The sequence below is a fragment of the Diabrotica undecimpunctata genome, chromosome 4, assembly GCF_040954645.1.
Source record: "Diabrotica undecimpunctata isolate CICGRU chromosome 4, icDiaUnde3, whole genome shotgun sequence".
In the NCBI taxonomy this organism is placed as follows: Eukaryota; Metazoa; Arthropoda; class Insecta; order Coleoptera; family Chrysomelidae; genus Diabrotica; species Diabrotica undecimpunctata.
In genome coordinates, this window is record NC_092806.1 from 112960712 (window position 1) to 112974120 (window position 13409).

Sequence of the window (13409 nt, forward strand, 5' to 3'; positions counted from 1 at the left end):
GTACGTGTTTCAGTTCGACACCAGCTGCTCCGTTTTTTAGTTTGTAAGTAGCTGTTTTGGTTTGTATAGGGATGGTAAAAGAAGGGGAGAGATTATTATGAAGCGGTGTTTACCTTGTGGGTTATGAATGTTTTTAATAATTCTCTCTGACAATGATAAAAAGGGGTTGTGTCGGGGATGGTACAAATCAGAGTGATAGTAAACTGATGTGTGGTTTAAATGAAGTGGTTATGGATTAGATGGTTAAACAGAATTAGCTTCATATACTTAAACAGTTCCATAAGCTTTATAAATATTATAATTAGATGATCGTAAATAAAATAAATATAAAATTTAAAATTATAATGAAGGCACATACATAATATGTATTAATATTTTTTTTGTAAACTATAAAACAAATACACAATATAGAAATGCCTATATTACAACGATAACTTTATTTAACCTTATCACTGAAATACCATACACGGGAAATATTCTGGTTTAATAATCAACTAATGGAAAAACTTGCAACTATTGAAACAAACCGCGAAATACGAAAAACGTTTCCGTTACAAAAGGTGTGACCATGAGTACGTAAAACACAGTACAAGGACACATTCCTAAACATTTAATATGTGAGTAATATGTATCTGCTATTAGTATTAAAATCTGAAAGGTTACCGAGCATAGGCAAAAGCAATAGCTAGATGGAAAAATTTAATATAAACCATGTATTTGGTCAAATAAAAAAAAATCATATTTATTCTAAATTTTCATTATTACTGAGACAAATACAAATAAATTATTAAACGAATTTTATTTTCAGATGGTTTGAATACAACTTTATAACATTTATAATATACTACTACTTAATTTGAACTTCGTCCATGGGTTGAACAACGTTACTTTTTGATAATTAAAAAATATTCAAAATACGGAGTTATAGCATTTTACCTATGTTACAAACTCTGATTCTATAGAGAGAATGCAAATTACACTTGAACGATTCCTTGAAATTTCCCTAAGTAAACTATATCCAAACCCATATCGAGAAACTTTGTTGAGACTAAAAGATATTAGCTCTATAGTTGCAGAACTCCAGTACTCTTTGATATTACTTGGATTTCTTCATTGCTTGAAAATAGAACTTATTTTTGTATGTTATATTATTAATCGTAATTGATAATACTTTTTAAACTAGTACAGTAGTCGTAATATAACCTTCGACGTCGTTTATTTTTCTTTTGTTTGTTTCCATATTTCTGCTAAGCCATTCTAGCCTTCTTCCGATAATATTTGACAGAAAGAAAAAGTTCACCAAAAATTCAAAAACTTCACCACTGTTGTTTATGACCGAACCCTAACCATTGATGTAATATGTAGTTATAGAAAAAACAGAATCTTAAGACCCTAAGTTACTGAAATCTCCTGAAACTAAATACTTTAACTTAACACCTATTAAACTAATGTGACTCTCTCCAACTTGTGTGGCTTGAGACGGAAATTTTTATCCTTATTTAGGTATTCCTGACAGGATTTCAACGGAAATATTTAAATTCGTATCGTTTATAACGTTAGGAATAATTCAGTAGTATATATGGTATTATATAGGTTTACTAATACATTTATGTATCAGTCAAAATAAAGCGTTTCAGATTCATATTTTCATGTTTTAAAACTATTTGTGGTTCCAATACCAAAATTTAAGAAGTTTGTGTTACATACTGTACGTAACAGTAGGTAATAGTAACGAAGGAATAGCTTTTTAATGAGGTAATAAGTAGTCTCTTTCGTTAATACATGTTCGCTTTAATATTTTTGTTGATTATATTTTAATATTTGTTAATAAAAAGTAGTACTTACGCTAGGTATATTGTCATTATTGCACACACCCTCGCTAAGCAGCCTATCCCTGATTTCCCATGCAAAAATCGAAGGACACTCCCTTTTAAACTCTGCAATCTTATTCACCACCGGTGTCGTCGCTACCCTAGGTTTCGATCCACCAATAGCTCTAGGCTTAATGGATCCAGTTTCATAATACCTGCCAACAAAACTAACATCAGCCAAAAATACAGCCAGGATCCTTACCAGAATATTACCTGCCGAGGATCTTCGATACGCAACCATTGGAGACCTGAAGTATTCTAGAAATGTCACATGGGCGAGCTCCGGAGTGAGCTAGTTCCACGATTTTCTGTCTAGTGGAGTCGGGAAGTGGTCGACCATTGACGTAGACGCCTCCTAGTTGATTGATTCCGCTATGGCCTGCAGTAGAACACCCAAACAATGAGTTCTGGCTCATCGCATGGTGCATCAGGTCTTCTTCTGAAAAGAGGGGAACTGTTTGGTCGATTTAATAAGGTTTTAAATGGACAAATTAGATTTATTTATAGTTCAATATCTTTTAAATTAGCTTACATATTACACATACTTTATTACTTAAATAAACAGGTTTTTAATTTTATGTATTTAGGTATGTAGTCTTAATCTATTCATATTTTAAACATGTTGAAACCCGTCTAAATATGTTTAACTAAAGTTTATAGTAATAGCAGTAGCCAGAAAAATAAGAAACAAGAAAGTTTATCAAGAAATTTAGCAAATAAAAGAATGGTAAAATAACTAAGCAGGAACTAGAGACCTAGATATCTTGAACAGCAAGAAAAACTAATGAGAAGGTACTAAGGAGGGTCAACAAAGATAGAGAATTGCAAAAGACTGCTAAACACCAGAAAATGTCTTATTGGGGACATATAATAACGGAAAAACGATATAGAACACTACAACTGATCCTTAAAGGCAAAATAGAAGGTCGTCGAGGTGTAGGAAAAAAACTGGTTTCTTGGTTAAAATACATTCGTGATACCAAATGCAGGACAATTATTCCATGCGGCAGACAGCCTCTGCAATGGTGATCGCCAAAGTCGGATAATTCTGATATGGCAAGTGAAGAAGAAGAAAATAACTAAACCGTATGATATTCTACGTTGGGAGACACAGGAATAAGTCCGCTAAAATTAAAAGGTAAACTAGTAGAATATTTTCCGCTGTTTAACCTTTATAGATTATGAAAAATGCTTTGATAGTTTGGAACTATGGACTATCGATAAAGCATCGATCAACAGCTGATTAGACTTAAGATACAGACTATTACAAATAACATATATGAACAAGCCGAAATGACGGTGTTAATCAATAATAACCAAAAAATTAATCAAATTGAAATAAATCACGATGTAAGTTAGAGCGATACAATGTATCCAAAACAATTTACAGTAGCGCTGGAGGACATCTTCAAGTCGAGGAATTTCTGTCAATAGAAAGTATAAATCTTCTTAGATAAACCAATGATGGAATTATAATAGCTCCCGACGAAAACGAATTTCGAGAAGATGATGGAAGAGTTAGATAATAGATACATATAAAATCAAAACAAAAAGGACTCAAAAGAAAACTTAACAAAACGAAAAGCATGTCAAACAAAGATGACAAACCGGTAATAGTAGTTCAGGGAACCGTCGCGAAACATGTAGTCTATCTGGGTCATTATATAAAACTAAATAAAAAAAAAACAAACAACGGAAATAAGTAGAGGAATAAGAATGGGATACATTGTCTCTGAATTGTGAGGTTAGCTTTTTTAGAGTTAAGTTTTTTTTTATAAAATTAAACAACAATGAATGAGACAGTTACGGGAAATTCTTATTACATACTTCTTTTGTAGCCATCTAAAATTAAAAATCCTGTACGACTGTATAAATTCCACTTTTAAAACAAATAACGTTATACAAATAATTCCCATGTGCTTTTGGGGGATAACAACACAAAACTTCTAAAGCTAAGAGGATTGTTGTGAAGCAGGCACATTTAAGTGCGTTATAATCTGATAATACATTAGTGAATGGATAGAGATAGACGAGGATCGGAAGAGAGAAGAAACGTCTAAATACAATTCTCCAGTCGGCTTTATTGGACCGTGAGATACAATGTGGTTGCTATATTATATATATATATATATATATATATATATATATATATATATATATATATATATATATATGTATATATATATATATATATTATTGCTTTAATTTACAATAAAAAATCGGGTTTACTTCTTTTGCAAACGATTTACTTCTTGAAATTACCCTTGATGGTTAAATTTTGTTTTAAGTAACCCCTTAAGAAATAATCCAGAGGGGCTAAGTTCTCCAGTAGATTCGTTGTCACAATTATTTACAAATAAAAGATATCAATTTTATGAATGTAGACATGTTTCATGTTGACTTATAGTTGAGGCGGTGAAAGGAAAAGTGTTAGTGCATAATCAAAATCTCCATACTCAAATCTATTAGAAGCGACAGTGGTGTAAGTCCCACCTCTTCTATTTTCTTACAGATAGCAGAACAAACTTGACAGTCAAACAAAATCTCTGTAGTAGTAGGGGGAATAGTGATGCAAGTCAGACTTACACCACTATTCCTTCATTTCTAGATATTTCGGCAGTTATTTAGTATTTTGCGGTTGTGATTTTTCAATACAATGGATGACGACAGATGACAAGTAATGTGAGTGATGAGTCTAGTATTTTCACTTACTCAAGAGATGAGTGGGTATCTTCTGATTCTAAATAAGAAAGTACTGGTAAGTTAAACTTGAGTATTATATTTGTTTGTATAAAAACAAAACTAACCTCAAAATGTTAAATTCTCTACACTAACAATAAATAAACTTATATAAATACAACAACGTTGTTGATTTTTATTTTAATCAAATTGGTTTGTTTAAGACTGTGAATTAAATGAGGAAGTCTCTCCCCAAACCATAAAGGAAAAGTAATAGCGAAGAAGTTCAACAACCCAAGAGAGCACGAAAACGACAGAGGTATGAAAATAAAAAAGAAAAAATAAAGTGGCTTTAAAACTCAGGTTGTGAGTATAAGACAACAAAAGGAAAAGTAGTGCCAGGTAAAACTTTTTCAAACAACTGTTTGTGCAATAAAAAATCTTTTGAAAAGATATCATGTGAAGATAGAAAAAAAACATTTAAATCATTCTGGAAATTGAAATCATTCTTTTACTTGTGGTTTGATCAAGCAAGAGAAACCTGAAGTAAAACGTTCTAGGGATCAGTCACGATCTGGTAAGACAGTGTCTAACCAATATTTCATTCATAAACAAGGCGAAACCATAAAAGAATGTAAAAAATACTTTCTTGGAATCTTTTAGATGTCTGATAGACGAATAACACGGGCAATTCATAAGATAAAACAAGGGGAACCACCTGGTTCAGATAATAGATAATCGACGCCATGGTATACCAACCAATAAAATGTCTAAAGAACATATGAATGTGTCCGGAAACACATTGAAAATTTTTATCTTACCTATCGCACTATACAAGGAATAAGAATCCCAATCGTAGGTAACTATCTTCTGACCTTAATGTTACCCTTCTGTATCACTTGTATAGTAAGTACTGTCAGGAACAAGAGGCACTATCCCCGTTTCCAGTGATATTTATCGCCGTACATTCAATAATGAGTACAACCTTCATTTTCATGTACCATAAAAAGATACGTGCTCTAAGTGTGATGATGCTTATAAATTAAAAAAAAACTGCAATACAGATGATAATGAGATAATACAGATTAAAGTAGAGCACGAATTTCATCTTAGAAAGACCGAGCTTGTATGTACTTCTATGAAAAATGATACAGAAAAGGCTGTATAGTAAAATGAATAAGACTGACGATTCTTTCTATGCATTCACATTTGACCTAGAGAAAGCCCTAGATTTCCCAAAACTAACCACATCTATCGCATACTATAAGCCTAATATATACATTTACTGTTATCTTCGAGAGGATCTCAGGAAATCAGTGCCTGTGTCACAGAGTACATATAATTACGTGCAGCCAAATCAAAACATGTTGTATTGTACAGTGACAACTGCACCAGCCAAAATAGAAACAGGAATTTCGCCTTGGCCTTGTTACAGTTAGTTCAAAGTGAAAATAATAGTACCGAAATAGTTGATCACAAGTTTATTGTAAGCGAACATTCTTACTTAGCCAACGAGTCAGGCTTTGGTTCAATTGAAACTTACTCTAACGGTTAACAGATTTATGTGCTTGAAGAATGGTTTTCAGTCATAGTTCGGTGTAGAAAGAAAAAAGCTGTCACAAAAATGCTTACAGAAGACTTTAAAGATCTGACACAACTCACTAAATCAATTACAAAAAGAAAAACCAATACGCATAACCAATCAGTGTCATGATTAAAAATGCAGGGAATTAGAGTCAAAAAAGATAAGCCATTTTCACTGTTCCATAAAGAAACACTAAATGAAGATTTTTTACTTTTCACAAATTAATATCCTTCAAAGCAAGAAGAAGGGAAGACCAACATTGTTGAAAAATCTTTAACTGGATTGCATGTACACAGCACTTGGGCCAGTAATGCCAGCCAAAAAGCGAGATATGTGTGATTTACTACCATACATTCTCCCAGTCCACCATTCTTATTTTAGAAGTCTTATAAATATCATCTGATGAAGTCAATGACGAAGCTGGACCACTTCCTGATATAGAAGAAAATAATGACTAATAAACTAGTGAATTTATTTTTGATTTTCTAATGTAAAAACAATAAACATATTTTGTTTTCTGTACACACTATTTAAACTCTTAAAGGAAAAGTAGTGTAAGTCATTTCACCCCTTAAAAACTACCCTTAACATAGTTTTATTTGTACAAAAATGTTAGTAGAGTTACATGTATTTTTAATAAATAAAAAAATACCACAAGCATGTTTATATGTTACGTAGATTTAATTACAATATTTCTACTAAAACCTTTTGTACCTCAAAATGATGCTCAGATGACTTACACCACTTTTCTTTCACCGCTTCAGTTGTAAGTGTCATATGGAATGTTTTTTGAGCATGTAACGTAAATGCTAACATAATAATTTTTAGGTATGTTTGCGTTCTTTTAAATTAAAAACATCTTCAAAATCTTTATATGTAAATTTTTATCTTCACGATCTAAATAATTATTGTTAATAATGGAGCTGGATTAGTTAAATCTTAAATAATCTCAGAAAAAGCAACTTGTTTCGTCTCAGTTTTAAACCGTTTATAGTCTGTGTTTCTGTGATAAACAATGTTAGGAAAAAACTGTATCGATGGTGAATATAAGATTTCATTGCAAATATGTCAAGAAATATTTCTTCTAATAAAATTTTCTATATTTTTTCCAATATTCATCGATTATTTGTATCAAGAATAGTATTTAAGTTGTCAATGGGTTTAAAACCACGTTGAACAAATTCCCAAATCTCAACGTTCTACACTAACCAGACAAATTTGACGGCTTTCCCTATATGAGAAGATTAACACTCGGAAACTTGTCTTGGATGCGTGGAAGCGCGAGGAGCGCCGCCATTTTCAAGATAGGATTTAATCTTTGTCCTATTTTGTGCTTTTCCAAGCGTGACTTCCCACTTTGAATGTATTCGCACAAGGTGGATTAGCGACTGTATGTGAATTGTGGATGTGGATAAATGTGGGTGAGGCCAAGTCCAGAATTAAATAAATTCCGACGGTTGGTTTACTTCGGCAGGATTTATGGTAATTTTATCATCTAGTTCGGCGGTTAAATACCTGTAAAAAGCTTCCACAAGTTTCTTTTTATTTCTAGTGTAAACTTTTTGACATCAGCATGAGACGACTATAAGTCTTTGAAATATGGTTATTTACAATAATAAAAAAGAAAAATTGGAAAAGAATAATGCTTTTAAAAAAGAAATATAAGAATATTATCTTAATACTATTTCTACTCAACTACCGTATGTATTTTCTGGTTCATCATATACTTAATCTTTTTACAGATCGTTTTGTTTTCAGTTAAGATATGTAAGTTAATAAAATTGATATTTTAGAACTTTTCACTGATTCTTAAGTAGGTAATTTTAAAATTTATTGTCATAAACTCTATGACTACGTGTTTTAGTTTATTATTAATAATAAAGTATGTTCCCAATTTATGCTTCATTTGTGACAACTGCAACAGATACTACAATGTATCTTTTGAATAAATTTGCATGAACTAACTAAAATTAATTACAAAAATATCAATTTTGCCACATAAAAACTTAATAATGAAGCAAAAAGTAAAATAGTATAAGTAATATATATTGAGATTGGGAAGCAGAGTAGTAGAAAAACAAATCTCACCTTATGATAAGGTATGGGGCGGCTCTCTGGTGATGTGCTGCTTGACATGGTATAGATGTGCCTGTTTATATGTGTATTTTGTGTTTGGATATATGCGACTGCGTGTGTCATAAAGGAATAAAAGCTGATCCTGGAGCAGACCCAGACCGAATTTGGGTTGTAGAACCAATGATGACGATGATATGTCTTAGTCAATGAACATACACTGTAAATGAACAACTGCAGCTCCTAGAATATGTTTTTCATCTGGTCTGTTCTGCGTAGAGTTCTGGTGAGTTCAGACTAACAATCTGTTGTTGCTGTATTACCACGGTATTATAGCTATGCTTTCTTCTTCTAGTATGCTTAATCTTTTGAAGAAATCTTTTATTTTGTATTGAACCGAGCCTTTGATATGTTTGTTATGTCTTCTGTTGACTTCTTACTTTCTGTTGAAGTTTCTAATATGTTACATATATCTGCCATCTCTTTTAAACTTCCTCCTTTTGTTAACGAATTTAAATCAAACCGTTATTCCCAATCTTTTTGCCGCTATTTCTGCCTGATCCTCTTGAGACTTTATGTTTAATTTTTCAGATTATATGGAGTTTTTTCTTCATTAGTGCTATCCTGATTAGAGCAGCACAAATTAAATATCTAGCTCTCTATTGGGCGACGAAAGAACTCTACGTTAAGAATATGTTTAGATACTGTTACGTTTTTATGTGGGTTCAGCGATTCAGTGAAGTAAACCTGGTTTAAATAACTTTATTTTAACTTACTTAACTATAAAACTCACCTTCAACGTGATTATCGTCAGGAAGACAGAGAGCTGCTCATGAGTCTTTTATCAAAAAATAGAGGTCTCTAAAGTGAGTAAAAAAGATATAAAATCAAAATCGAAGAGACAAAAGAAGATATGAAACGAGAAATCAAAGATCTTAAAGCTAGGCCATGAGCAGAAAAAAAAATATCTGATGCTAGTCGGTAAGTGGAAAAAAGATCTGGATTTAAAGCTATTCCGTGAGCAGAAGAAAGATTCAGATCTAAAGCTAGTCCGTGTAAAGATCCAGATCTAAAAACAGTCTGTGAGTGGCTGGACAACGGAGTAAGGCTACAGTGCCAGGAGATTACCAAATATGGGGAATCAGTAAAACGCTATTGGCTTCAGTAGGATTTTTATGTTTACGAGGACTACGTCATTACTAAATGGAAGTCATAACGTAAATGAGAAAGTGCACATGGAACAAGAACAGTGCCCCAAGTTTTTCTCCCAAGATCATATTTAAAGGACGTGCTTGCAGAACTCCATGATAGCCGCTGCGGAGGCATCTTGGGATTAATAGGATTCTGGCCAGAGTCCGTGAGAGGTATTACTGGGTTAATTGTCAGTAAGATGTGGAAGAATAATGCAAACAATGTGAGCTGTGTGCATCCAAGAAGAGGCCGAAAACGAGACAGGATTCCATAGGAACGAGTTTCTGTCGAGATTCTGGTACCGTTTTTAGTAACATCAGGAAATAAGTATAAGATAGCTGCTATAAACTATTTTTTCAAACAGCCAGAAGTAGCCGTTATTAAACGACATTAAAAGACCCTCTTTTTAATGTCGTTTCCCAACATGAAGTTCCACTGAAGCGGTTCACTGCTTGCTCATATTTAGCAATCTCCTGTCACTCTTGCCTAACTCCGTTGTCCAGCTAACTCACAGGACTATTTTTAGATCTGGATATTTCTTGTGTTCGTGAACTAGCTAAAGATCTCGAACTTTCTTCGGCTCACGGACTAACTTTGGATCTAGAACATACTTCTGACACCGATTGTTATGTTTTGCTGTTAATTTAGGGATTAAGTAAAGCAAATGTTATTTAGCTAACTATATTTGAGTTCAACTACAGAAACTCACTAAATTACAATATCATAAATTCTAATTACATTAATAACCATGGATATCGCTTTACAAAAACAACACTTTGCCAATACCTATATAACTGATTCATCAAAGGTCGACTTAACGTCTTATATAATAAAAACATCTGATCTAGAAATAGCTAGCAGGTGACGATGTGCAAAAACACAACATTCCATAAATATATACCGATAGAACGGTCGGTTCGCTTCGTGACGTACAGGACCATAACAATATTATTTCTCTACTATTTATTATTTAATATATTTTAAATTTTTGACTTAATTAATATATTCTGCCAGATGTACTTGTGTTGGAATTTCTGGTGGAAAAACCTGTCTTTGAGTATATAAAGAATCTGGCGTTCTCCATTCCAATTCCGTGTGTCTTCGTAAAATAATTGTTTTATATTATATATTCTATGATTACCTAATATTCCAATAAAATCTGCAAGATTATTTCTTTCATTCCTCTGTACCTTTTCTGTTACATATTGTCGACCACTCTAAAAATGCTCATTTCTAACTTCGGTTTTGTTTATGTCTGGAGTGTAAACTGATATAACATGAAGTTTACTATTCTTGATCAATTGTCGCTCTCAGGATTCGGTCTGATATATTTGATGTCTTCTACTCAATTTTCAATATTCCCTATGTAGTAAAAGCTCCATAGCTACCATAATCTCGTTTACGTTTTTCGCTGTAGACTAATCGAAATATGAGACACTCCTTTTCCTTTCTTCCTGTACTGTAGATTTTTAAAAACAGTAATGAAAGGATCTCACTAGAACTTTGTACATATTTTGCCATCATGTTTATGTTCTGCGTTCCTATAAGTGAATTATTCCATTTTTTGTAGGAAAAATTATAATTAAATACATAAAGAAAATTTTAAACTAAAGCCAAATTTCGTCTCTCAGATTTTAAAGAGATCTTTTTTTCACATTAATTAAGTATGTCATAGCAAGAAAACCGAAGAAGGCACAAGTCTGTATATAACGAATACATACATAATGTGTAAATGACTTCCAAATAACTTCCGTTTGGGACCAATGGAATAAGTAATACCAAGTCGTAAAATTCCAATCCCCATATTTTACCGTACTGCGCTTCCATCGGCACACCTGATCCACGGACCAATTTTAATAAGCAGATCAATTTTGGATTTTATACTTCTATGTTAAATTTTTTATTTTTCCCTCCTGCTCCGAGATCCAATCGAAGAAACCTCTAGACTCCTCAAATCGAAGTAAGGGAGCTGCTTTGCCTTACCATTGGATTGTTTTAAATATCAGATAGTACTAGTTAAAACCAACGAAATTATTAAGCTTAATACTTAGCGAAATACAATACAGAATAAATGCAGAGGACAGGATCCCTTCCAATCAACACGATAAGAACATTTAGCATCAATCCAGTTTAAAACACTTTTTATTTTTTTAATAAATAATACAATATTCTTTATTTACTACTATATATACGTTGAAGTGAAAATTATAAACCAGTTTACATATTTTATTTATACAAGTAGAGTCCTGTTTGCCATTCACCATTATAACCAATTCATATCGTAAATACTGCCTTCTAGTCTGTTGTTTCCGTATATTCAGACCCTCTGGGGAGATTAAGCTGAGGTTTTGGAATTGCTTCTGATTTTGGAGGTTTATTGTCGTACACATGGATTTTCGCCTCCTGGTTTCTAATATAAATGAAAAGAGGATTTCCTGTTCTTATCCCGTTATTCCTTTCGCTAAGAATCTCATCAAATATTGATTAATGGAGAGGGGAGTAAAGTGTTTGCTGCTCAGATTATTTGTGGAAATGCTTGACCTGGTTCAAATATTTTTAAAATCACAATATTCAAGATATTTAATTTTTTAAGCATACCTCGTCAATTAAACATAAATTCCATGTTAAAAATATTTCTTGGACTAATCGCTCCAACTTGAAGCTGTGAAGCTATTGAATAGTCAATAAATATAGCACATATGTAACTACATTAATGAAAATATGCTTTGATATTTGGTTTAATTCTTCTTCTTCTTTTGGCATTATAACCCTCTATGGGTCCTTGCCTATCTGGCTAAGTCCTTCCATTCAGACAAAGATGAAGTATAAAATAAAATAGTAGCAAAATATTGAAATACACTAGAGTTGTCCAATTTAAATATGGAGGAAGAAAAAAAAGGTAAACAATATCTATAGTTTATAAAAGAAATTAAATTTTGGTTACGATATATACAGCAATGTACGAGAATATGTATCACCGATGAGATTTATGGTTGTTTTAAAAAGTAGAATTTTGCCATCAAAATTGTGCACGTTATATAAAAGTGATGAAAGGGAAGAAAAAAAGGAACCACTAACTCTTGTCTGTACCATCTTTCGTTTAAGAACTGCTAAAAATCTATGTAAAAAAGTAGCTATATTAGCCCTGTATGGCAAAGCGTTGCTTTTGGGCAACACCAAAATTAAATTCAGTTAGAAAACTAATATTTTGCCTTTTAGTGATTTTGAGGTACATATTGTATTGTATATTGTAGTTTAAGACACATTCTATCAAAGTCAAAAATTTTTATATGTTGTCTTCACTCATTTGTTACATGTGTGCGGTACAAGTTCTGGTAAGTTTTAGCCATTTTATACTATTTCTAAACACAAAATTCTTTTAATTTTTTTATAGAATTGTAAAATAATTATTCATATACAATTGGTAAGTATAAAATTAAAATTAGAATAACAAATCACGTTTTAAACGGACGTTGCTTTCAGGCAACTTTATACCATCACGATATAAAACTATCTCAGGTTAGTGTAAATATATTTTATGGAAATAGGGTAGTAGAAATGAAAATATAATTATAGGACCGGTGCTAGATGATTCTGACGACAGTGACTTAGATAAAGATGATGCTATTGATGATCCCTCTTATGTACAGTTTGACAATAGTGATGTTTCTGTAAGAATATTTTTAAACTATTTTTAAGAGTAACATTTCTAATATCAATATTTCTCTTAGAACAAAAATGCTCAAGAAAGGATATGGCATTCTGAAGATGAAGTGGAAGATTCATCTAATTCTAGAGATAATAAGGATCTTACAAATGGAAAGTCTGTAAAACAAAAATTTTATTACCTATTCCTAAATAGAAAGGTAATATGCCTACAGCGAACCAGATAAAAGAGCCAATACAAACTTAACTAATTTTTTGACGATGAGTTGATTGAGCAAGATAATGAAACAGTCTCAAGCAGTAAAACAAAAAAAAAACCCAAAAAATGGGGATTGAAAATTTTT

The 13409-nt window shown here is 32.1% G+C and overlaps 1 protein-coding gene across 6 annotated transcripts in view; it reads right to left on the bottom strand.

The window, feature by feature from the left end:
* The window catches only part of toy (paired box 6 protein twin of eyeless), a 187478-nt gene that overhangs the window by 124425 nt on the left and 49644 nt on the right, over positions 1 to 13409 (bottom strand). For 2 of the 6 annotated variants that reach the window (XM_072530021.1, XM_072530016.1), the window contains exons 3-4: positions 2085 to 2325; positions 1846 to 2026 (exon numbers count right to left, since the gene is read on the bottom strand). In XM_072530021.1, the coding sequence (XP_072386122.1) occupies positions 1846 to 2026; positions 2085 to 2325 (422 nt within the window). Of the gene's footprint in view, positions 1 to 1845; positions 2039 to 2084; positions 2326 to 13409 lie in introns of all 6 variants that reach the window. The other 4 variants (XM_072530018.1, XM_072530015.1, XM_072530020.1 and 1 more) reach the window with 3 other exon arrangements.